Here is a 27,335-nt window from a genome sequence, read left to right as displayed (position 1 = left end):
TCATTCCGCTGCACCTAACATTGGTATCAGAGCTTTGGAAGTGTTCTGCATTACTCAAGGAAAGAACCACAAGAACCACAAAAAAAAAAAATTGCTTGTTGTGATCGCACGAACCCAAGTTTACTTGGGCGTGGCGATTCCTAATCGTGTTTTGTTGAAGAGTGACAGGAATCCCAAGAAAGAAGGGCTTGTCCAGCCTCCCCTTGTGCCTCTTTTCACTCATTGAGAGCGGACCGTGCACTTAGCGGCCGGCCAATCGACGTGAGGTGGGAAAAAGCAACCTTAGTGTGAGCGCAAGGCCGCCAAGGGGTGCGCCCGCAGAAAAGGGTAGAACTCGGGTGAAGAGAAGATCCTTCTCCGACGCGATTTGCAAGCGAAAGAAAACCTCAAGAACCCCAAGAACTCAAGAACCTCAAGAACCCTAGATTCTCACGAATAAGGACCTCAAGACCCGCAAGAACCCAAGTTCCTCGTGGACTTGAGAACCCAAGAACCCAAGAACCCACAATTGCAAGCTGATCATCACTCGAAGCGGAATGGATACTTCGCTTGGAGGTGATGAGCATGAGAGAGGCGAAGAAGAATTTTCCTCACCAGGAGGTTTTACCGACCCTTCCCCATCTACGACAAAGATTGCACTAACTCCTATGGAGGCTTTGCAACAACTTTTTCTGAAACAAAAGTTAGAACGAGAAGCAAGAAATGCAGAAAAAATAGCAAAAAGAGAGCATGAACATGAAGAAAGAATGGCAGCCATAAAGCATGAGTACAAAGAAAGGAAAGCCGCCTTGTTGCAACTCTTTTCTCAAGCACCGGCACCGATGCACGAAATTCGGGAAAAGGAGACTCTCCGTTTCTTCTTCTCCAAAGCATGACACACAAGATTTGCATGATTCTGTGAAGCATGATGATGATTTGATTGATAATGATTTGCATAATGATGAAAAGCATGATGAATTGAATGATAATGATTTGCATGATGATTTGAAGCACAATGATAAGCATGATGATTTGGATGCCAATGATTCGCATAATGATTTGGATGACAATGACAAGCATGATGATTTGCATGAAGATGATGTGATTGTTCACAAGGATGATGTGTTAGTGGATGCTTTTCCTAGCAAAGCTAACCTCGTTGTAGATTCGAGCAGTCACGAAGATCTGATCTTGGCTTTCGAGCCTAGGTCCCAAGAACCCCTTCAGGAAGAACCGATCTTCGCTCTCGAGCCTTGGTCCAAAGAACCCTCACAGGAAGTATTATGTGTTCGCATGATTGATACGCACGCATTGTTCGAGTGTTTCATTCGTGAAGGTTTCCTATATTTTAGTCAACATCGTTATGTGATCCCTTTTCCTAGGCATGACATATTGTATGTTGAGCACGTTTCTCTCATGGATGAGCACGCATGTATGCGGATTTTTCGTAAAAAGCTGAAAAATATGTATGTAGGGAAGTCACATTCCATGTCTCTTCCTTGGCATGACACAGTTTCCGAACAAGCACATGATTGTATGAGCACCAAGCATGGGCATTTCCATTGTGATTTGCCACAGTTGATTGATTTCGATCAAACAGAAAAGATTCGAACGCATTGTTTGCATGTGTTTGATGAACGGGTTGTCACTCCGTCTCTATGTTCATCTACGTTGCATACACAGTCTTTAGAGAAGACAAGATTTTTTTCCTTCACTTTACATGGAATGGGTATGTTCATGGTTTTGTGTTGGAGATGGTTTCAGGAATTTTCAGTCATGGAGATTCTTGAAGATGAAGGAAGCAGGACTCTCAACGAAGTTGAAGCACCGAAAAAGCAACAGAAGACTTTGAGTCGCTTTTGGTGCGGCCCAAAGAAGCAAGCGTTGCAGACCTTTATGAAGTTCAAGTACCGCACGACCCACACATCAGAGTGGGCCAACGAAGAGTCCCTTCCAGGATTCCGGATGCTGTTGGCGATCTCCCTCGACGCCATACTGTTCGGTAGCAGTACCTCACATTGAAAAGGAGGGGATGTCACGTGACACATCCCAACCCTATGTGTCCGTGGACAAGCTACACCACAACAGGGTTCAGTCAGTTCAATCAAGTCTAGATTAGCAGTGATCTGGCACTTTTGTGAGTCTATTCGTAGACCGTGCATGCCCAATCACTTAGCATAGATGCATATCCTCCGGTTGCACACAGCATGATCATCGGAATTCCCATCAGAATCCATTAGCATCAGTTAGGGGAATTTTCCAGTGCATTTAGTCTATTTTCCTATTTATTGGGATTTTCACTTATTATTTTTAAGTGACTTTCCTACAAAAGTAGGTAGGGCAATTTTGCTAAGTTAATATATAAGCAAACCAAAGTTCACACTTTCTGGCAAAAGAGGCAGCAGGAGCACCTTGCTCAACAGGCAACTTCTCAACAAGACCAACCCCCGCGACTACTCTGGCGTTTTCTCCACAAAAGACCTAGCGTTTTTGCATCAGATCAGCCTTGGCAATTTGTGCACAGCAGATCAGCCCCGGCGTCATCACAACACAGCAGATCAGCCTAGCGTTTTTGCATTTGCAGAACCCCGGCGACAGAAGGACCAATTTCAGCCTTGGCGTTTTTGGATTTCAGCAGCAAATTAAGACCGGCATTATTCACCTAAAGTGTAGCAGATTCAGCCCGTAAAGACCATCAGTTTTCAGCCCTAAGAAATCTCATTTTTCAGCCAAGAAAACGCAGCCAAAACAGTCATTTTCAGCCACCGAAACAGTCCCGAAATTCAGCGATTAGAAGATCTCAGATTTCAGCCATCGTCGTCATCATCGTCGTCATCGTCGTCGTCGTCGTCGTCGTCACCGTCGTCGTCATCGGCATAGACCAAGTTGCATAGTCCATTGCATACGCATTGTACACCTTTGTGCAATCAAAGAATAGACCACTCTCGCCGACGAGAGTGGGGCCTTCGGAGGAGGGTTTTACAACCTCTCGGGTGTCGTATCTCTTCTCTCTCTTTCTCTCAGTCTCATTCACTTGCACGCACAATATCCACTCACTTTGTTCGTGACCACAGCACTCTACAAGACGGAAGCTCTCTCTTTCCCTAAAGAACTAAAAGGAACCTTGAGCGATAAAGATCACTAATCTTGAGAAAATACAACATTCATTCCGCTGCACCTAACATTGTACTTGAGTTTTTCATCCACAATCTTAATCTTGTACACCCATTTGTTAGGAAGAGCCTTTCTCCCTTTAGGCAATGGCACAAGATCCCAAGTATCATTTGCATACAAGGATTTCATTTCCTCTTGCATTGCAAGCTCCCACTTACTACGTGACTCACATGACTTAGCCTCTTCATAAGTAAGAGGTTCACCCTCATCTGACAACATTACATGATGCAAAGAGGGATTAAATCTCTATGGTTGTCTTCTCAAACGAGTTGACCTGCGTACCCAATGATCTACATTCTCAGGCAACGGTTCTACATCATGAGGCAACTCATTTTCAGCTCTATCATGCTATTGAAATCATATTCTCACGCAACGGTTCTACATCATGAGGCAACTCATTTTCAGCTCTATCATGCTATTGAAATCATTTTCAGCCAATTCAGATGGTTGTCCATCCTCATTAGGAGCATCAATATCATGTCCTACCTCTTCTGACTCAAGGTTAACCGACTGATTATCAATTTCAGCTTGCGGTAATGCATCATGAGGCTCTTTTTCTACATCAATGGATGGCACGAAAGGCTGAAATCTGACTGTTTTCTTGTCAGCATCAGATTTTGTAGCATTCTTAAGCAATTCTGCCTCATTGAACACTACATCTCGGCTATGAATTACCTTTCCAAATTGTGTTTCTATAAAGACAATCATTACAAAAATCCAAGTTTTTGCCTTTTACATCAACCCTCTTCAAAGAGGAAAGCACATCAATACCCTTTTGGCTCATATGGCCAAATCTCTTATGCCACAATTCCGTATGTGAAGCAACTTCAGCAACAGCAAGAAACTTGTCAAGCAAAGCATTACATCGAAGATAGTACAAAGTACCCCTTTTAGACCCTTTTGCAACAAGCATAGAGCCCTTAAGCAACTTCCATGAACCCCCAGCAAAGATGGTTGTAAAACCATGTGCAACTAGCTGGCCAACTGATAGCAAACTTTTCTTAATGCCTGGTACAAACTTGGCATCATTCAATACAAGCTCTTGACCATTGTTAAGAGCCAGACGCATGGTACCCATTCCCTCGATATTGCAAGCAAAATTATCACCAAGATACACCTTGCCATAATTGCCTGCACCATATATAGCAAAACACTCCAAAGATGGAGTCACATGGAAAGAAGCACCAGAGTCTACTATCCAAGACTGAGATAGGTCATCATTAGCACTAAGCAATGCATCAATGACATCTTTCTTCGAGATAAGCATGTCTTTTGCATTAGCTATCACCAAATCTGAGGGGCATGAAGCCGCAACCAAAAGTTCCTCAACGTCTCACAACTCCTCAATGACCACACTAGAGGATACATTTGCATTCTCAGCATCCTTGGAGGAATCACCTGCTGATTTTTCCCCTTTCTTCTCATCTTTCTTCTTCTTCTCTTGCGCTTCTTTCTTCCTATCCTGCTCTTTCTTGAAATACTTGCAATCGGGTTTCTTGTGACCCTTTCTGCCACATCGATAGCAAGTGACATCCTGACCCTTTGTCTTGCTGTTACTTCTATTTTGAGTCATGTTGCCCATATCACGCTTTTGATTTCTACCTCTAGCATTGTATGCAAAACTGCCACCTTCCCCACTAGACTTGCGTCTAATCTCTTCATTGAGAATAGACCCTCTCACACCGTCATACGTGAGGCTGGGACTGTTACTCAAAGAGACAACCGATGTTTCCCAAGTATCTGGCAATGTCATAAGCAAGAAAATACCTTTCAACTTATTGAAGCCCACTTTCCTGCAACTGACTCAACACACCTATAAAAGCACTCAAATGCTCAGAAGCTGACTTCGAGTCATCAAGCTGCATATTCACCAACTTTTGCATCAAATGCACCTGGTTCACAAGCATGGTGTTCTCATAATTGGACTCTAGCTTTTGCCATATTGCATAAGCAGAGTCCAATCGCTTGATGTCCGTCAAAATGTCATCATTGATAGCCATTTTGATGTAGGCCATGGCCTTCTTATTCAACCTGGCCCACTATAAGTCAGACAAACCTTGCGGCTTATTCTCTTCCAATGCATCTTCACAATCCTTTTCTTAAAGGATACCTTGCATGCGTTCTTGCCAGAGGTCGAAGCCTTGACCATCAAACTTTTAGTGTCAAATGCGGAAGAGGTAGAAGCCATCTAAACTCAACTACAAGTGTGTATACAACAGAAATGCAATAGGCTGAAAATTTCAGCAAATAGGAGCAACCACAAGACTTTACATACGATAGACAACAATTTCTTTACATGAAACTGTCCAAATCTGAATTTTCAGCTGAATATGCGATTTAAATCACCTGTACTCAGCTTTTCACTCAAATCCTCGCACAAAACATCAATACATGTGATCCCACAAGTTTGGTACACCTGCGTATTGCTGTTTTAACCTGTAAATCACCTGTTTTGACCTTAAAACAGCCTGTTTTGGGCTGTTTTGGCGACCTTCTTGACCTCGGAAGCAAGGGGCTTCGCGTTGGAAACGAAAATGATCACGGGAAAGCAATATAGCTTGCTTCCAGCAACCTGCGCAAGGCCTGTTTCGGACCCTAGGGCTCTGATACCAGTTGAAAGCGCGAAGGAGAGGCTACCGAGAGATGCGCGAGGTGGTGGAGTGCAGGATTGGGCCGAATGTAGCCAAGCGTGCGTGCAGGAAGGGGGTAGCGCTAAGGATCGAAAATAGCACAGAGAGAGCTCACACGATTTGGGGAAAACTCACTTAATGAGTTTGTGGGCTTTCCCACTTTTATAATAAGTGACTTTAAAAAATGTGTGCATGCTCAATGTGAACCTGGACAAAGTATAAAAAGTACATAAAAAGGGGTTATTTAGGCCTTTAACCCAACATAGACAACGGTCCAAAGTCCCCCTCTGAATAGACAGTGAAAGCGCCTCTAGCTGATGCGATGATGTGCGCATCTGACCAATGGCACATCGTATCCCATAGGATAAATGAGTGTCCATTTAGGCCGGTCTGATCACATATCCATCCTCTGTTAGTTGAAGGAGATGCTCTATAGTAAGTCATCTTCGTGCCAAGCTCTTGTGTCGACTGTATCCATCTGCTTTCGATATCTAATTAAATCAAATCCTGACGTATAAGTCTAGTGGAAGCAGTCTATCCATGCTGAAGCCATGTGACTGAAATCATGATATCATCTTCCCATACCAGCATGATGTGTCCCCCTGTAGTGCTAGCTGTCAGGATGACTCAAGGGCTAGCCGAGCATATCTATTTCTGGGGAGGTCCCATAAATTATGCATGAAGGAATTTGATCTAGTAAGGGCCTCAACTACGAGAGGGGGGGCAGCTAGCTCAGCTCGAATAATCTCATGTGGCACTGAGGCCTTAGCCCGAATCATTGGAGAGATCATAGAAACTAGGGGCCTCTCCATGCATCTCCATCCATCAGCGCTACCAGATCTGCCATGGTGGTCCACTGAGGGTCCCCAAATCAAAACCCCATAAAGCATAGTTGAAGCCGCTAGAGTGTCAAAAAGCCACAGCTTTGTTCGAGGTTCCTGAAACTGGACCTGCGAACACATCTTTTCCAAACCTCCCAAGGCTGCATAAGCTCTCGTCAATCTAGTTTTTGATGCTCTCCTCAATGAAAACACCGGTCTACTAGTTAAGCCCGAACGAGCTCGCACCCCCCCCCCCCGGCCGCTTCCTCTCCCCCTACAGCTCGCGCTGCCCATGCTCGATCCCACGCGCTGTCCCTTGCCCCTGTTCCTGCACCCGCACGCCCTTGTTGCCCCAGCCCGCCCCTTCCTCATCTGCCTACCCTCACGTCCGTTCGCCCTCGCTGCCCCAGGCCGTCCCTTGCCCTCAACCCTCCTCCTCACTCCCCGGCTTCCATTCCCCTTTCACCTTTCGCCTTCCTGTAGGTTGTTTTCTTTCAACCAGTTGGCAATCGCCTCAACGCCAACGCCCTTCTCTTTTCAGCAGCAGACACAGAATGGCGGCCTCTACTCCACCTCAGAGGGACTCTACAGAAGCCCCCTTGTCCAACACTGCGGAGCCGACCCTTCGACTTGCTCTCTCGCCAGAAGATCAAGCGAGCTTGATGGCCGAAGTGGAACGCTTACAAGTGCACTTCAGTTATCTGCAAGATCATTGGCACTCAACCCAGTCAGGGCGAGGTTCGAGATCTGCTTCAGGCCCGCCTTCTCTCCGATGTGGGCAAGATCACCAATGTCCAGATCCTAGGAGAGGGTACTACCAGATAGAGTTTGAGTCTCCAAAGATGACGGTCAAGGTGATTTCGATGAGCCCGCTCAGCATCTCGAGCTTACTTCAGACGATGGCATCATGGTTTTGACCCTACTACAAATGTGCTTGAGGAGGAGACCGACTTGCCTATTTCGGTCTGCTTTCAAGGCCTGAGACGAGAGTACCTCCCTCTTCTTCCTAGGATTGGTTCCATGTTCGAGACAGTTATGGAGTCTCCACGCACCACAGCTTCAGTTGTGGCCAAGGCCACAGGTTTACCTATTGTGCGGGTTCTTGTTCGAGACACACACTCCTTCCCAAAGGTCATAATGTTGCCTCGAGCGAGTGGGGGTTGGATCAGACAGAGTGTGGAGTATTCAGGTCTCCCGAATCAGTGTTCCATTTGCAGACAGACGGGCCATTTAGCAAAGGCTGTCCTCGCAAGAGATCTCGACCCACAACGCATGCGCAGCCTCCCAAGGCTGAGCATGCCCAGCAGCCAGATGCACGGGACGCACAGGCTGGTACCTCGATAGACACCAACGATCAGACGATTGAGGTTGGCAATAGGTGCCTGGCCGACGTCGACAAGGACGGGCTCAGCCCACTGCTCCCCCTAACGGCCGTCCTCCTGCAGCTCAGCAACACTGGGTTCCGACAAGGAACCGTTTTGACCCCCTTCAACAGGACCCGCCTGATCCACTCCAGATCCTCCGCCTCCACCTCCTCCTCCCTCCGACGCCGCCGCTTCGCCTCCCCCGAGTCCTCTCCCTCCTCCACCCTCTGTCCCTGGTGGGGCCTACACCCTCATCTCTCGAGCCCTCCCTCACTCCTCCTTAGACGCAGGGGATTGGACACGCATCTGGCGTGAGGCGATCTCTTGGTAATGCTTTCGCTGCGAGCCGAGTGGCTCAGGAGGGACAGTCCCATCTAAGGCCACCTTTCTTGGTGCAAACTTCTCCTTTTGCAGGGAGCCCATGTTCTCTTTCTTGCAACTCGAGGCATTGAAGCTTTGAACACAACGGTGGGTTTTTCCTTTCCGTTGGGCGGCAGGGATCCTACAGAGTGGACCCTTCACACAGTTCTTGACTGGCTCCAGATTCAGGCTAGTAAGTTCTCACACCACACAGGGGACTTAGGGGTGACAGATCTCGTACAGACACTTTGGCCTCTTGCCAAGTTCAACGTGACGCCACCGGATGCAGCGGATTGCAAGCACATTGTGGTGCATTTGTTTGCTGACACTCAGAGCCCTCCTTGCTATGTATTTAAACATGAGGATTCTTGGACAGAGGATGTAGCCCTACGGGCTGCACGCTCGGCTTGGGGCTGGGTGGGACACTCACTTCAGACGCGCTTGTCTAGAGGTCGTTCGAATGCGGATTACTCCCCATCCAAACTGGCCTCAAAGATAGCGAGGTTGGCTACTATTGCAACATCTCTTTTCTCTCACTGACTCCATGAGGATCATCTCATGAAATGTGCACGGATTAGAAGGGCCCCAGTTTCAGTGTCAGAGGGATCGGCTGCGTCAGAAGCTTAAGCGATGCCTTGTGGATGGTGAGATTGATATTCTTATGCTACAGGAGCATCATCTGTGTGAGAGCTGCATTAGACAGTGTGCTCAGATTTTGCATGATCGCTATGACACGTTTTGGTCAGTTGCATTTGAACCTGGAGGCATCCAGGGAGGGTTGGGTATGTATGACTATTGCACATTCTTTGCAGCAAGTCATTGTGGGCAGAGGTATTACTGTACCAGGCAAAGCTCAGTAGGGTTGCCTCATGGGTTTCCTGAACATTTATACGCGCAAAGTTCTGGTCTCAGGTTGTGGAGTCTTTGTCGCATGCAGAGCAGTGGTGTGTTGGAGGGGACTTCAACATGTTGGAGGACCCCTCTGATCGGATTGGAGGTGGCCATGTCACGGTGCACGGGGCTGAGCTCGTAGCTTGGGAGCGTCTATGTATGACTATGAGGGTTTCTGATGTTTGGCAGCATTCAGGTTTTGTGAGACCCCCTGACAGCTTGGCTTTCTCTCGCTCTGATCGCAGACTTGGAGGAGTGAATCTATCTAGGATAGATCACTTCTACGCTAGTGACCGCATTTGTGATTGGGTGGGTCAGTTTGAATCTTGGCTAGGACATCTTTTTCGAACCACACACCAGTGATCCTCACAGCGGTGACAGATAGACAGAGGAGGGGGAGCACGATGCTACGCATCCCTGAGAGGATCTTGTTGGACTCCGAGCTCAGAGAGCGAGTGGTGGCTCTTTAGACAGAGGGCTTGGACACACAAGACTCTTTTGTTTTGTTTTCGGAGTCGGGTAGGGCACGCCCGGCCACTCCCCTCATACACCAAAAAAGTATACAAGAAGAACGACCTGGACTATGCACCCAAAAACCGAAGGCAGGCGCTTTTGTCGCTAATTTCCTCTGGACTACGAGAGGCCAGAGTTATCTACACTCTTAGGGCCATGACTAATCCCTTGAGAGACCCATTTCGCCAACTTGATTTGGGCGCGTGACAACGACCAAGTACCTCTGTTCAGAGGCCCAGGTACTGCGGGACTTGCTTCAGTCTTCCCTTTGGAGTTGCGTCTTCAACGTGGCGTTGCTTCCTTGCACAGGATGCAAGAGCAGCATCCAGACAGTCCTGGTTGGAGGAGCACTTGCAGCAAGCTCGCCACGAGCTTGCCAGCATAGAGGAGAGGCATCATGAGTTTGCTTTCCATCGACAAGCATCTCAGTGGACTCAAGCGGGTGACTGGGTGACTGGGTCTTTCTTTGAGGTAGTGGGACTGTCACAAGACGAGCACCACGTGCCAATAGAAAAGAACAGACTAAACAGACTTTTAGCACTTCAATAACAGTTGAACTGAAAGAGAGAGAGAGAGAGAGAGACGACACACGACACGGAGTGGCGGAATTACATCCCAGAGAGTATTGGTCCCAAACCTTGGCGCCCCTTTCGGTATTTATTTATATTGCATCAATATTGTACAAGCCGGTACTCCACTCTCTGCACCTTCTCCAAGAAGCATGCCAGAGAATGAGCCCTAACCTCATATTTAAAGGCCCTTGGCCTGAAAAGTAGTTAAAGTGAAAAGCCTTCAAAACTCAAAGGCATCTGGTGTAAAAGCAATGCTCAAAAGCTGCCAACGTAAAATCCGGAATTCCGTACAGTTGCCACTCAACAATAAGCGCAAAACGCGGAAATCCGTACAACATGCAACGTCATCAGCCAACGTGATTTTCGAAAATCTGCCACGTAATCACCCAGCTTCGCGATTTCTTGTGTGTGTGAGTCCTGCTTTATTTTAATTCTTTATGTCACTTGGGGCCCCATCGGACGGGATCCCCATAAGTTGGTAGGACTTCTTCTGTTACTTGTTCTTCTTAGGGTTTAGGCCCCTCGGCCAGCATATGTAAGTTGGCTCCATTCTTCAGGGCTTTGACACAGCAGTTTGTTACATCTCCCCTTCTTGAAAGAGAGTAATCGTCCTCGATTACAGCATATCTACAAAACAACTCAAGTTAGCCCAAAAAAAATTCCGAGGGACATTCCGAGGGACAATCAGTTTGCTCTTTTTGTTAAGGAGTTAGCTTCTCCTTTCGGCTCTTTTGATGAAGGAGTTAGCTTCTCCTTTCGTCCAGATCGGAACTCTTGATATTCCGGTGTAGTAAAATTAGCCATCACACCCAGACCGTACTGATCTTCCACAGGTGTCTTGATGCACTAAAATTACATATCCAGGCAATCTCATCCAATTAGGAATATTCAGTAATTGGCACATCACAATGCAACACAAATGCTTACATATGCATGTTACAAGACACAACAAACAGCGCCGCTGAGCACTCCCCTGAGACAAACGGTCTGCGGTATGAAGCTACTCAACGACTACCTCGTCACTCCCCCTCATAACCTAATAAGGTCCGGGCCATGAGCTCAGAGGACTGTACAACCAAACGCTCCCCAGACCGCAATCTGCGTCGCTTGGAGGTTCAAGCATACAACCAAACACTCCCCAGGCATCAGCCTGCGTCGTTCGGAGGTTTTCTAGCATACAACAGAACGCTCCCCAAGCATAGGCCTGCGTCGTTCCAAGGTTCAAACAACCAAAACAGTATTTCTCACTTCTCCACCCGGGAGTAAAATCACCAATTATTGAAACCTGTATTAAAACAAGACTCAAACAATGCAAATCGGCACCAATAAAACAAATAGCATCCATTTCAAACAAATTTCAAACAATGTTCAAAAGTATCTAACTAGAAAACAACTAGAGAGGTCACTCACGGTTTTGTTCGAACAACCTAACTTTGAGGACAACGGGCTTGCCCTTCTGCATCACAGTGATGGTTCGTTTCCGGAGCTGGAGAGTTGCATCATTCTTGTCGTGCCAGGGCATGCCCAAGAGAACGTCGCAATTGCCCAACTTTATAATGTGGAAATTGGCTTTTCCATGATAATCTTGTATAGTCACTCGAAGTGCACCAATGAGCGGTACCACTTTCTGAGTTTGCCCCGTGGCTAGCTCAGCTTCAATTTCTCCACCCTCTGCATCATAATCAAAGTGCATCTGCTTCAAGAATTCTGGATGGATGAAGTTCTCCATAGCTCCGAGGTTAAAGAAAATAAGGGCTTTTAAGCCGTTGACTTTTCCAAAAGCTCTGCATAATCCATTAAAACTCTCGAGGTGTATACCATAAATATCGGGTACTAGTCCAATAGCAGGTCTAGCCTTCTTGGTCGGAGGTGGCCCCAGGGATCTGTCTGTCATGGGAGCAGAAGGTTGCACTGAGGACGTCGAGGCTCGCTCAAGACATGTATTGAACGTATGCCCTGTTTGGAAACATTCGAAGCATCGGCCTTCTTGTAACAAGGCGTCTCGTTGACGTTGTGTCAGACGAGGCCGTTGAGGTTGGCTTTCACGAGATTCCCGAGAATTTGTTCGTTGTTGTCGGGAGTTTTGGTTAGTGGCCGGAGGTTCTTCTGTGGTAAACTCCAACTTTTCTTTCATGAGCTTGTAGCCGACCGCGACATGGTCCATAAGCTCCTGCATGGTAGAGACTTGCTTGGAGAGACAATATTCTTGCAATGGTGATGGTAGTCCAATGGTGTAGCGCTCGCACTGGTCCTCCAAGGGAATGAACTTAAAGGACACCGGAAGGTACACGTCGAGAAACCTTTGGTTATAGTCGTCCATGGTTTCGATGGCAAGCATTTTCAAGTTGCTCCACTCTGCCAAAATCCGGACTTCAAACATCGAAGTCATGTAACTACGTGCAAAAACTGTCTTGAAAGCTTGCCAGGTCCTTGGAGCATGCGGTTGTGTCGCGATTGAACTCCACCATTGCATAGCATTATCTTTAAGAAATCCCGTTGCTCGAGAAATCTTGGATTCTTCTGTATAGTTCCCCAAAGCATAGATGTTGTCGAATTGCAGTAGGAACTGCAATGCTTTCTTGCGATCTTTCATCCCGGAAAAAGTGAAAAATTTGATTGTCGTGCCACCATCTTTGAAATCTTTGGGTTGGTTAGCGCATATCCCGGGTATGGATAATAAGGGTATCCATATGGGCTCCAACCATTGTAGCCGGGTGGCGGTGATGGTGGAGGTGAGGGCAATGGTGGTGGCAAAGGCGGTTGCACTGGATCAAGGTCAGATGGCTGCACCATACTCCTGAAGACCCCCCAGATCGGAACAGACGGCTGAGAAGGTTGTCGGTTGGAAGCTCTCATACTTTCTAGTGCCGGAGGAGGAGGTACCACCTGGGGCATCAAAGGGGGTAACATGTAGCTCAAAAATTGTTGAAAACTTTGCAGCATCGGAAGATTCTGCTGAGGATGCCGCGAAAGAATGTCGTGAAGCTCGTTGAGCAGAAACTGCAAATATTCTGTTGAATCCATGAATTCCAAGTCTTGGGTTCTTTATGGCTTATGCCCTGTAAGACACAGCGATGAAGACGAGAGGGCGCCCGATGCGCCATGAAGTAAGGGTGGGAGTGGCTAATAAGTCCGGGGTCGGAGCACGAACCTACAATTTCCAATGAACTTTCGAAGGTGCAATCTTGCTCTGTCTGCTCTTTGGTAGGATCGGTATGCTTTCAGAAAAGCACACGCCTGATGCTCTGATACCACTGTCACAAGACAAGCACCACGTGCCAATAGAAAAGGACAGACTGAACAGACTTTTAGCACTTCAATATCAGTTGAACTGAAAGAGAGAGAGAGAGAGAGAGAGGGAGAGAGAGAGAGAGAGACGACACACGACACAGAGTGGCGGAATTCCACCCCAGAGAGTATTGGCCCCAAATCTTGGCGCCCCTTTCGGTATTTCTTTATATTGCATCAATATTGTACAAGCCGGTACTCCAGACTCTGCACCTTCTCCAGGACACATGCCAGAGTATGAGCCCTAACCTCATATTTAGAGGCCCTTGGCCTGAAAAGCAGTTACAATGAAAAGCCTTCAAAACTCAAAAGCATCAGGTCTAAAAGCAATGCTGAAAAGCTGTCAGTGTAAAATCTGGAATTCCGTAGAGCTGCCATGTCAGCAATCAACACAAAATGCGGAAATCCGTACAGCATGCCACGTCATCAGCCAGCGTGATTTTTGAAAATCTGCCACGTCATCAGCCAACTTCGCTATTTCTTGTGTGTGTGAGTCTTGCTTTATTTTAATTCTTTATGTCACTTGGGGCCCCATCGAACGGGGTCCCCATAAGTTGGTAGGACTTCTTCTTCTGTTACTTGTTCTTCTTAGGGTTTAGGCCCCTCGACAGCATCTGTAAGTTGGCTCCATTCTTCAAGGCTTTGACATGTCAACAGTTTGTTACAGAGACCTCGTCATGCGCACACCAGTGTCAACCAGTTGAGGAGACCTTACGGTCAGTTGCTTCAGAGCCAAAGGATATCCGTGCAGTTGCTACTGACTTTTACCGTGACCTGCTATCAATAGAGCCTCAGTCACAGCGTCCGGATGCATGCAGAGAGCAGGTTTGGGCACAGATGCCTTGTCTTCTGACTGAGGAGATGTGCCAAAGGCTTGAGCTGCCTCTCCAGCTAGAGGAGCTCCATGCGGCCCTCAGAGCACTTCCCCGCGGTAGTTGTCCCGTTGAGAATGGTTTGACTCCCCGTTTTTTCCTGGAGTACTAGCACTTGCAAGACTCAGACCTTTGCAACGCTTTTCAATACATCTTACACACAGGAGAGATGCCTGACAGCATGAGTGAGGGCTTGATCTACCTCATTCCCAAGGAGGATGGCTCCTTGGATGAGATTCGACAGTGGCGGCCCATCACCATCCTCAACTCAGCCTACAAAATTCTAGCCAAGGCTCTGAGTTTGAGGATTCGGGCACTTCTAGAGAGCATTATACATGGGACTCCAACAAGTTTTGTCAAGGAGCACGGTATCCTTGTCAACATCTTCACTTTTTAGGAGGCGTCTGCCCTCGCACGTCTCCGAGGTGAGGATTTGGTGATACTTCTTCGCAATTTTGAGAAGGCCTACGACAGAGTTAACTGGGACTTTTTGGAGGGTACTCTACGTAGGATGAGCTTCTCAGATGCTTGGATCAGAGGTGTGTCAACTCTCTACAGACGTACACACAGTCAGGTGCTTTTGGCAAGAGATATAGGAGACTGTTTCATGCTCACACGCTCAGTCAGACAGGGCTGCCCCCTTCCTCTTTCTGTTCTATGTTGAGGCAATGAGCGTATTCTTCGTTTCACAACAAGTTGGTCTACGTGGCTCAGTGCTCCCTATCCTAGGCGATGAGCTACTAAATGCTGAGTTTGCAGACGATTCAGCTTTGTACTTGGAGGGCCAGGAGGCCAACTTACACAGGTGTGAGCAAGCTCTTGAGACTTTTTGTTGTGCATCAAGCGCACTGATCAACTGGAGAAAGACAGTGGCTTTCTGGGTTGCCAGTGCTCCTACGTCTGATTGGCTGTCAGGTGAGGGTTTTAGATGAATTCATCTGCGTGTGCCACCTTTCTTCTGCTTCCAAGCATCTCCGGAAGAAGGGGCCAAGGACTGCAGTTCGCTACTTCACCTGGACTTGTCCCCTGATGTCACATGACACATCCCAACCCTATGTGTCCGTGGACAAGCTACACCACAGCAGGGTTCAGTCAAGTCAAGTCAAGTCTAGATTAGCAATGATCTGGCACTTTTGTGAGTCTATTCGTAGACCGTGCATGCCCAATCACTTAGCATAGATGCATATCCTCCGGTTGCACACAACATGATCATCGGAATTCCCATCAGAATCCATTAGCATCAGTTAGGGGAATTTTCCAGTGCATTTAGCCTATTTTCCTATTTATTGGGATTTTCACTTATTATTTTTAAGTGACTTTCCTACAAAAGTAGGTAGGGCAATTTTGCTAAGTTAATATATAAGCAAACCAAAGTTCACACTTTCTGGCAGAAGAGGCAGCAGGAGCACCTTGCTCAACAGGCAACTTCTCAGCAAGACCAACCCCCGCGACTACTCTGGCGTTTTCTCCACACAAGACCTAGCCTTTTTGCATCAGATCAGCCTTGGCGATTTGTGCACAGCAGATCAGCCCCGGCGTCATCACGACACAGCAGATCAGCCTAGCGTTTTTGCATTTGCAGAATCCCGGCAACAGAAGGACCAATTTCAGCCCTGGCGTTTTTGGATTTCAGCAGCAAATTAAGACCAGCATTATTCACCTAAAGTGTAGCAGATTCAGCCCGTAAAGACCATCAGTTTTCAGCCCTAAGAAACCTCATTTTTCAGCCAAGAAAACGCAGCCAAAACAGTCATTTTCAGCCACCGAAACAGTCCCGAAATTCAGCGATTAGAAGATCTCAGATTTCAGCCATCGTCGTCATCACCGTCGTCGTCATCGGCATAGACCAAGTTGCATAGTCCATTGCATACGCATTGTACACCTTTGTGCAATCAAAGAATAGACCACTCTCGTTGGCGAGAGTGGGGCCTTCGGAGGAGAGTTTTACAACCTCTCAGTGTCGTATCTCTTCTCTCTCCTTCTCTCAGTCTCATTCATTTGCACGCACAACATCCACCCACTTTGTTCGTGACCACAACACTCTACAAGACGGAAAGCTCTCTCTTTCCCTAAGAACTAAAAGGAACCTTGAGCAATAAAGATCACTAATCTTGAGAAATACAACATTCATTCCGCTGCACCTAACACCTGATCAGCAGATCGCTCCCCTCCTCCTGTCCATCAGAAGGAAGTTGCTACATTGGAGTTCAGCATGACTCTCTTTGGCAGGCACAGTTGTAGTGGCCAACTAGGTGTTGTTGGCTACTATGTGGTACATTACATCTTGTTGGATCTTCTCGAGCTCCCGCATCAACCAGGTAAAGAGGCTGATTCTTTGGCAGGGCGTGACACTCAGATAGCCCGGGCCAAAGTAGCATAGCAGGTCATCACTCTACCTCTCAGGGGGGATTGGGGATCATAGACCCAGTACAGCAGAGCAGAGCCCTTCTTGGGAATTTGTGGTCAGAGGACTGCTTCTAGGGGAGGAGCCCTGGAAGGAGTTTTTGCTTCAGCGACTTAGAGCTCGAGTGCCTCAGGCAAGAGGGCCTTGGAGGCCTTCCATCAAATGGATCTTTACGGAGATGCACAGAGTTGGTTTGAGCAAGAGACTGGAGGATCGTTTCGTTGTGAGCCTGCTTCGCTCTTGGGAGCGGCTACGGAGAGGCCTGGAGCAGCACCAGCCCACCTGCACGGAGGAGCGCTTGACACAACCCCTTGTTTGGAACCCCACGGTCAACACTCAGAGAGGCCACTTGGTTGGTAGTAGGCCTCATGTTTCTTGGAGTCCCATGGCAGAGGGTCAAGCACGCACTCTAGGGAACTGGCTGCAATTCTCAGGTTTGCCAGAGGAGTTACACAGCATCCAGTTGCAAGGCATGAGAGGGGTGCAGAACATGTGTCAGGACATCACAGAGGCAATACCAGCTGAGTGGCTCACACCTCTAGAGACAGCAGCTCCCAAATGGATGGAGGCCTTCACGCGACTGGAGGTCCTCATCGCAGTTCGAGGTTGCTCAGAGACTGTACCCTCCATGTTCTTCAAGATGGAGGGCGAGGGTCGACTACACACAGTCTCAATAGAGGCTCCACAGGTTGCAGAGTGTTATTTTCACAAGATCCGAGTGGTGGGCATCTGCGGGAGGACTTGTGTCATCGATCTTGACCCAGCAGCTCTTGAGACAGGCCACTAGAGACTTTGGGCTTGGAAGAGTTGTCCACTGGCACGAGTGCAATGGGATCCTGGAGAGTAGTTTTGGAAGGACCCTTTCTCCTCAACTGACCATCCAGGGGTCCCTTTCTTTCAGTACACTGTTCAACTGGGACATCACATACTGGCAGTACGGAGAGAGGCTCGTCCTACTGCAACACCTCATTGGTAGGAGGAGGGTCTCACACTTGAGTTCTTGTCAGCCTTTTGGGCGAGGTTGTGGGACGCCAGACAGCCGCGGCGAGTCACTCTGTTCCAATGGCTAGTTGCACATAGAGCTACAGCAGTGGAGAGCTGGCTAGTACATATTGGCCTTTCGACAGCATGTGCAGCTTGTTACCATCCTTTGGAGAGTTAGTGTCATTGTTTGTGGGACTGCCCTATGGCACAACAGGTTTGGCTTCGGGTCCTTCGGTTGATGCCATCTCTTTCCACAGCATGACACTACACTTGGGGGGTAACTGCTTGGTCCACTCTCGCGGGCCCTACACTACAGTTTGAGCTATCCTCCACCAGCAAGATGATAGTGATACAGGGGGGTTGACCTACACTCCAGCCTGCTACAGAGCTTACCCCACAAGAGTGGTGCAGTGAGAGAGAGGTGTGTTGGGAGCTTGCTTGACACATTGGTTCATTTGGCGGGCCCGTTGCTTCCGCATCTTTGAGGCTCGCCTTGTGCCACCAACGGAGACTGTTTGAGATTTTTGGATGGAGCTGATCAATACTCTCATGGGACAATTCGAGAGACTTCATTGAAGTTCAGGGCAGCTCCGATCGCATGCGGGAGCGTAGAGAGGAGTTCCTTCGACTCTAGCGCCCTGGGCCTTTCTTCACCGTGCTCCGGGGTGAGCTCAGATGACACTACTGTCCACCTATGTGGCTTTTCCCTCCTCCCATCTCTTGATTTAGCCCTCATTGTACATATGTTGTTTTTCATTGGAAGAGTCTCCCCTTATGGTTGATGTAGCCCTCTCTAGTAGAGGTGGTTGTAGCCCTATGGGCAGTTGAAGTAACTAATAGAAGGATATTTTTCTTAATGAAAAAAAAAAAAACACCGTACCACTGAAGACTACCCCAAGATAGGTGTATTCATTTGTATACTCCACCGTCTCCTAACCATATGTAAAATTGGGTGATGATCTCTTGACCCACTATGGTGTTGTGTTAAACACCATAACCTTGGTTTTCCCCATGTTAACAGACAATCCACTATCGTGGGCAAATGTGTACAAGGCACCTAAATGACGTTGCATCCCCTTCGAGGAGTTAGAAATCAACACAATATCAACAGCATATAACAATAGCGGGATCCATGTCCCTCCCAATTGTGCTCCTCTATCACCGTCCCTCTTAATGTAATCAGTAACCTCATCCACATATATGCCAAATAGTGTAGGGGATAGCGGGCAACCCTGTTTCACCCCAATAGTGGAGTGAACCAAATCAGAAATCCCCTTTGGAGTGCGTACATGCCCCACTAGTGACTTGTATAGATCCATGATCCCCCAAATCAACTCTTTAGGTACCCCCCTCTCCTGCAGTTTGCGCATCAATCTAGCTCTAGGTACTGTATCGAAGGCTTTGCAGACATCCACAAAGCAACAATAGAGCCGTCTCCACGTGATCTCGCCTCCTCGATAATGGCTTTGAGTGTCAAAATATGATCAAGAGTAGAGAAACCTCTCCTTAACTGATCATATGCTCTCCTGGTCTTCATCCTGTTAATGGCCTTCTTTACCATCTCGGCGGTAAAGAAAGCACATGTGTGTGGACATGGCTCTGGCGGATTTGGAAGAGGTGGCTGCCCCAAAACTGTGTAGAGGGATGACGCATATTGACCCCATACCTCCGTAGAAGGGATGATTGGTGGGAGAGAGTGCTCATGGAAGAGTCGCCATTCCTCGCCTAAATCCTGGCTCCTGCTCTAGTCGAGCTAGAAACGCCCTCTTCTTGCGACTGCTTGTGAGTAATGACTCCTAGAAGTACCTCCCTCTGAAGTCGGGCTTTGGTCTCTCTACACTCCTCATCATACCAGCTATTCAGGAGTATGACACATATTGACCCCATACCTCCGTAGAAGTGATGATTGGTGGGAGAGAGTGCTCATGCAAGAGTAGCCATGCCTCGACTGAATCCTGGCTCAAAAACATCTGATATAAATCCTTCTCTAGTCGAGCTAGAAACGAGCTCTTCTTCAAATTACCTGTGAGTAATGACTCCTAGAAGTACCTCCCTCTAAAGTCGGGCTTTAGACTCTCTACACTCTTCATCATACCAACTATTCAGGGATATGCTCCCTGAACGTTGTCGCTACCCAGGCTCAGTGTGTGGGTATGCCTCTACTGTTGCATCCTCTTGTGTCTCTGTCAATATATACGGGAGCTCCCCTAGAGGTCTCCCCGGATCCTCTATGCATAAGCGTCTGTAGATACCATCTATGTAGACAGAATCGATCTCCAAAGTAAAAGTGTATCGCGTATGCGTAGATGTTTGTGCCAATCGAGCTGTGCTAAATTGGAATGAGACAGTAAACGTGAGGAGGGCATGAATCTACTTGCTACCCCCATAGGCCTGGGCCCGACTGTAAAGTCCTAAACAGAGGGTATGAAATTGGGCTGAGCCAAAACATAATCCATGTGCTAGCCCCATGTCTATGGGGAAAACAAGTGAACCCACTCGACGTTGGAAATCTTTGGAGGCCATTCAAGATGGCCAGTCCATGTACAGTCCCCAAATCTGTCAGATATCCCCCATATCCAGTGTGCTCTCCATCCTGCGAACACCTGGCCAATCCCATATCACTGACATCCAATTCTCTCAACATTTCCTCCTGAGGTATCATAGAAAGTTGTCTCAGACTGGCCTGTCTTGGCATTAAAGTCTCCCAGAAGAATGACATCTCCATCCCTAGCGAACTCCCATAGCTCCTCATCCAATATCATGTGGGGTAATTGCCCCTTGGGCGATGCATAATGAGATGTGTTGGGGAAAAATAGCATATTGCAATGTAGAATGGCCTCCTTGTCTCCGCTCACTCTGACCCACATATATCTGGCTGCTCATCTCTCCAAACAATAAGAATGAGGGTTGAAGCTCCTCCTTGGATAGGACTGCCACACCTCTTGACCCCCATCCTCTATGCGTTGATCTCACATTCTACCTACAAGTAGTCTCCCAATGGTATCCCGTCACTCTAGATAATGTGCCACCAGGAGTCTGATGCGTTTCCAAGTAAAAATAATATCCCTTCCCTTAAAGCAATCCTCAGAAGCGCCTACATCTAGCTTCATTGATCCATTACAATGCCACACTTCCTGACCCCCGTCCTCTATGCGTTGATCTCACATTTTACCTACAAGTAGTCTCCCAATGGTATCCCGTCACTCTAGGTAATGTGCCGCCAGGAGTCTGATGCGTTTCCAAGTAAAAAATAATATCCCTTCCCTTAAAGCTATCCTCAAAAGCGCCTACATCTAGCTTCATTGATCCATAGGTCTCGCATCGTCATACGGTGCGTTTTTCCAACACTACAACTCTCCCTCCCTTGTAGAAAGCAAATTCCCTTTTTCTCTTGCCACCTTGATCTCTGGCAGCTCTTGCATGTGTGTTAGAGTGAGGTCATCACCCAAAAATATCTGAGTTTGCTTGAGTGTTGGTCTCTTCTTTAGGAATTCCTTCCTATCTTCCAGCATACGGAAACGTATAATGAGTGCTCTTTCCTTGGGTCTTCCTTTCTCATCACTTCCCTTCTTGCCAACTCTCCAAGCCCCTCTGTGTGTAGGTTCAGAAATACCCATGCGCTTCAAGCGCTCTTGCACCTCTTCTTCTACTTTTCCAGTGTCTTTGAGACCTGTAACACGCACATGAAGGGCTCTAGTCTCTCTCTTTTGCGCCTCCTCAATTGTCATATTGATCATAGTGGATGTCGGTGTGGCTTCAAGCATCTTATCTTTTCCTTTCTTTGCCTCCTCGATCCACTTTTCAGCTTTATCAACCTTCTCTTGTGTTTTGAATACGTGCTTCGCCCATAAAGAGGTTGTTCGTGCCTATTGCTCTTCCTCCTCCCGTAAAGTTTTCACCTGCTCCTCAATGCTTTCGAGCTCCTTTATCACTTAGGATTGGTTTTCTCCCTCCTTTGCGGGGATATTTTTGCAAGCTGCGAGGTCTCCCTTAAGTGCTTCGACCGATGCATCCTTTTCATTCATGCGTTCTTCCATTTTTTATTTCCAAGATTCAAACGCAGCAAGTGCATCCTCTAATCTTTTTTGCATCATACTTCCATTACATTCACTTCTACCCTCAGAATCGTCTGCATTTCGGCCTTCAATGATGTGTACATCTCGTCACCCTTACTAAGCATCTCTTTGTCAAATTCTTTCCTCATATTTGCATACATAGCCTTTTTGTAAGTCTCCGCATTTGCATACATCTCTTTTTCAATGTCACCCGGCTTAGCTCCGCCTTAATCATCATCGGTGCCTTCTCAAACATTAGGTCATCCTTCTCTTGAAAGTTTCTCTGCTCTCACAGAACCTTGCCATGCTGTGCTCTCTCGAATCCTCCGCCTAAATGTCGCTTTCGATTTAGGCAAGGTTTCATAGATATCGTCATCTCCGAGGTCGACCGGTTGGTCCATACTCCGGCACCTCGTGTGAGGTTTCTACCCTGCTGGTGCTTTTGTTGCCTCACGTGGCCTGCTGGCACGACAGAGCAGTGCCCAGCTGCCCCGTTGAAACTTGTGTACTCCCCCACAACCATGTGCTCCAGCTGCTACAGCTAGTCTTGGCAGAACTTTCTCCACTTGGGCACCATGCTCTCGCCGAACCAGTAAGCCGTCAAGTCTCCTCTTGCAGAATCCTTGCACCCTCTACGCGTTCAGCAGCCTTGCCCTGCACGCTTAGTAGCCCCAGTGACAGTTGTATCAGAGCATGGTCTCCTCTCTTTCTCTGTAAAGGAGGACGACTCTCGAAAGATATGGGAAGAAGCCATGACAAGCCAAGAGAGAAGCAGGCGGAACCCTAAGTCCTATAGGAAAAGCTTGCAGAGTTGGGAAAATTTTTCTCTCTACAGGAAGTTGACAAGACTAGGGATTCTTTGAGCAGGCGACAAGAGCATGATGCTCAAGAACCTAGAGAATCCGAGGAGTGGAACGCTCGAAATCCTTCAAAACCTAGATGTGAGCCGAATTCACTTGTCCAAATTCAGAGAAATCTGAAAGAATTTTCCCTACCATCCACAGTTCCACCTCACTTCTCTTTCTGAATACCCATGAACATCCAACCAGAACCATAGCCAAGGAATCCCGTCATCTCGGGAAGGATATAAAGAAGGTTTCTCGGCCTGAGAACACTCCAGTCAAGTTTGATACTTTTGACGCAAGGGAAGATGTTCCGAAAGTTATCGCTTTCATTCGACATTTTGAAGTTACCTTTGCAAACGGTAATTTCTCAGAAGCATCAAAGATGATGCATGTGACCAAGCATCACAAGGGGATTGCAAGTGCTTGGTGGTATACCAAAGCTCTCCAAGGAATTCAAAACGAGATTTGGATTCAATTCAAGGCTGAATTTTCTGACAATTTTTTTTTCCCACTATGCTTTGAGGAAGGCATCTAAGAAGATTGGATCGGTTTTCCCAATAGAAGCACGAGCGAGTTACGGATTGCATGAACAAATATATCCGCAAGATACTTTGCAATGGATGGTGGAGTCAATCATGCAAGCTGAAACTGTATACTAAAAACGTACAAAGAATCAAATCCCCGTAGTGGGACGGGGACCATTGAACACAAAACCAACGAATTTTTGTTACCTCTCCTCGAAGGATACGTTGCTATCCGGAGAAAGTTTTGGAGTAAAAAAATTCACACCAACTCCTGAGAATTTTGAACAGAAGAATCTCAACATTAAGTGAAAGGGCAAGTCTTTGATCAAAGTTACATCTTTGAGGAAATCATAAAGTGCGTTTTTCTTTTTTGCACAAGGTATACATATGTCCAACCAGGACAATCACTCTCGAGTGTTTACGAGAGAAGGACCAAGTTGGAACATTGTTATATGAGATGAATTGGTTTGCTAAACCATCCGGAAGGTCACTGATTGATATACTATCCGGTAGTTCCCCCATAGATTACTTGCTATTGTGGGTAGGGTAATACGATGGAACCCTTTTGGGATTTCAAGCAAAGAAAGAACTTTCAATAAGCTTAAGTACCTTATGAGCTCACGCCCCCTAACCGTTAAGGGAAGATATGGTAATGCTTATTGCACGAGTGAAGGAACACTCTCTTTATGAGGAAAGGAGAAAGAGCCGGCTACGCCTTGTGGTGGTGGACGTGTTTGCTCTGAGAATCTTACGAAGGAAAGGAAATCTCCAGAGTTTACAAAAGCTCTAACACAGCATGAGTATTATGTACACCTTCAGGTACATGGATAACACATGAAGATGCAGACCTTGTTGTCAAGGTGAGTCGACTACCAGTCAAATAATTTTTTTCTGCTAACCAAAATGAAATGAACCAACTTCCTTTTCAAGAAGTGGAATGGCATTTGAGATACCTCTTTTGAGCGCTCTTTTGCACGCCATGATCTATGTGAGATGTGTTCGGTCACTCTGAGTTTCTCTACTGAGAAGGGGTTTTCTCATGGTCATTGATCATCGTGTACGCTACATAGATTGACCACTAAAGTAGCAAGTTATGGTTACAATATACGCTTCTCCATAAGCACATTGGATACGACTAGCATACCGCTAGACTAAGCATGAAACTATTATGTTCATCGGTGAATGATCGACCAACCGTTCCAAGACGGCAAGAAAGACCTTTACCATATATGGGAGAACATCCCTGAGATCCAAAGCGGGTTTGCTCTTATGTGAACCGAGTTTGAACATATGTTTTGCTCCGCTCACGAAGTGTGAGCCGAATGAGTGGGGAATCTGGATTATACTGAAAGGGGAGTAGCCTCTCCATGTCTATATCATGTCGCTCAAACCATTGAGTCCACCTGTGAGTACCATGTGCCTATCTCCCCGATCTTTGGGAGGCCTCAAAAGCCCTGCGTGTGAGCCTGTCTGCAGGTAGCTCTCCCATCCCGTGAATGAAGCTTATAGTCTGGAACAAAGCCTCTACAAGCATAGGTGGGCTCACCATCTCTGCTCGAACAATATCATGTGGTATTGTACGCTTGCTGCAGATCATCAGAAATAGCATACAATTCTGGGGTCTCTCTATTTGGGTCCACGTGTCTTCTGATAGGCATAGAGCCCATAGGAACAAAGCCTCCACTAGCATAGGTGGGCTCACCATCTCTGCTCAGACAATATCATGTGGTATTGTAGGCTTGCTGCAGATCATCAGAGATAGCATACAATTCTTGGGTCCCTCTATCTAGGTCCACGTGTCTACTGATAGGCCTAGAGCCCATACTGCAACAGCATACATCAGAGCCGGTCACCAAAGAGTCAGAGAGAGAGAGAGAGAGAGAGAGAGAGAGAGAGAGAGAGAGAGAGAGAGAGAGAGTATTTAAACGTAGTAGGAAACTATCCCAAGAGACCTTAAGGAGGAAGTTGAACAAGCGAGAGAAACGAAATGATATATTAACATCTACAAAAGGCCAAAATGACCTATGAGACCAACAAGTTACTAACTGGTGAATCTAATACAAAGTCTGTGTGCTGAAAGAAAGACTTAACATCCTAAACAAAATGTTGTAGTGAAAGTGAATGTGGGGGAAAGACTAGAGACTCTCTAGTCAATACAAAGGTACAAAATAATGAGGGGTGCAAGAAACTTAAGCTACTAAGAAGGGGATAATCCTCCAGCTCAAAAGTAAATCCAGCATCGGTCGGTGTCGGATCTCCTTGATGTCCTCCATGGTCAAAAACCTGACTCGGCATCGGGCGTGGTGTGCCAAAATAATCTGAATCCTCCTCTGTAATCTTCATCTATGCTGGGATGCCCTCCACTGTTATCGTGGACGCCTAGATCTCCATAGGTCCATCACACAGTCAATTAGTGTGCTTCTAAAAGGCCAATGAAAGCCTGCCTAGTGCCTACCTAAAAATCGCCTAGACAGTCATCGAAATAAGGAACTGGTCACACGGGCACCAATATCCATGAAATGTAACCAGTGCAGCAATGCCAAAATCACATAGTTACATCTGACAGAAAACAAGTGCAGGTGTAACCATGAATGAGGCATAGTTATCAATGAAGTAACTGATCAATATGCTGACCACTGCATAATCTCTCTCAATGGTGTAAGAGGGGATCATTGCATGGTAAAGCTGTGGTTACTTATTTTGTTTGCTTTAAAGAGAGAGAATTAACATCTACTAGAAGCCAAAAGGTATGAGACATAAGGTATTAGATGAACATGTCTGTCTGATGTATGAAACTCATCAGTTAGAGCTGGACACATGTGGAACCTATACATGATATATAATTAGGACATAATACAAAAATATACAAATGGAAACAGGAATTGGAGCTACACATGCAAAATCAAGTTGTATTGACATACCCTCTTTATAGCCTCCAGGAACAAACTTGAAAGCTCAGAATTATTCACGTTCTTTTTAACTATCTGAAGCATATGCTTTATAGTTTCTGCGACCGTTTTTCCATGCATGACAAAATGTGAAACAATTTCTGGTCCCAAATAATCCTGAAAGTTAAATCAAGATCCTCAACATTTACAACTTTGACCACACTAAACCACCTAATACTCAAAACATAAAGCCCTACTTTGGGAACTATGTCATGAGCTACTAATTTAGCAGCAGCAGACACAATCACGTCTTTCTGATTCAGATAGTCCAAATGCTCATCTGTAACATCCTCCTCCTCGTCATCATCATCTGTAGAAAATTTTGATCAACATCCCCCTTTAAAAACTTAAGCTATCTTTTTTTCATGTAAAGCTCACTCCTCCAATCGAGTTGAAACTGAGAACATTGAGCTTTTCTCCTTCTTTCTCTATGTCCAAACACTCACCACCAGCAAAAAGTCTGAATTCGCACAGCTTCCAGAAACTTTTCAACATTTCGTTTGATGGAGAGACCCCCAGAGACTGCAGCTTCGTTGCCGATAGCTTAGCTTTGCTGAAAAAACTCCAGAGGTCTGACAGAATCACACATATCTGAAACATAATAGAAACTAAATTATCAATTGGTACCATGAGATGTACAAACAACATGTATCCGCACAGAGAATTGACATACATCAGATGCACAATACCTCATCCACTTACCGTACAGCACAAAAGACTTCTTGCATTCCCCTGTTTGTAGCTGTCAAGGGTACTCCCTGCGAAGGACTCTAGCTGCTTAAGTAAAGTATCACGCTTTGATATCAAAGAGGACATTCCAGCTTCATCCGGGTTGTCAAAATCTATGGACTTTAAACACCAGACGACGTGAAGAAACATATTCAGAAGTGTAAGTTGTACAACCTGCAACAGGTCCCACTCGATTAGGTGTCGCATGTAAGATGTGAAAGATGGAACTACCATAACAAAATGTGGCAAATGATAGGTGCATGTTGTAAGTAAGACACGAAATCTACTAGGTGTTGTAACTGAGATGTAAACAGATAAAACTACCAAATAAATGTAAATGTCTACAGATTTACACAAGCTGCTAGTAAGATGCAATCTTCTT

The 27,335-nt window shown here is 46.6% G+C and overlaps 1 protein-coding gene across 1 annotated transcript in view; it reads right to left on the bottom strand.

The window, feature by feature from the left end:
- The window catches only part of SCC3 (sister-chromatid cohesion protein 3), an 89,422-nt gene that overhangs the window by 8,140 nt on the left and 53,947 nt on the right, over positions 1 to 27,335 (bottom strand). Inside the window, exons 16-19 of the mRNA XM_086489431.1 lie at positions 26,927 to 27,127; positions 26,671 to 26,815; positions 26,422 to 26,534; positions 26,198 to 26,341 (exon numbers count right to left, since the gene is read on the bottom strand). Of these exons, the coding sequence (XP_086345557.1) occupies positions 26,198 to 26,341; positions 26,422 to 26,534; positions 26,671 to 26,815; positions 26,927 to 27,127 (603 nt within the window). The remainder of the gene's footprint in view (positions 1 to 26,197; positions 26,342 to 26,421; positions 26,535 to 26,670; positions 26,816 to 26,926; positions 27,128 to 27,335) is intronic.

This window comes from Adiantum capillus-veneris, chromosome 18, assembly GCF_014529385.1.
Source record: "Adiantum capillus-veneris isolate H3 chromosome 18, ASM1452938v2, whole genome shotgun sequence".
NCBI lineage: Eukaryota > Viridiplantae > Streptophyta > Polypodiopsida > Polypodiales > Pteridaceae > Adiantum > Adiantum capillus-veneris.
This window is presented reverse-complemented; position numbering and strand designations above follow the sequence as displayed.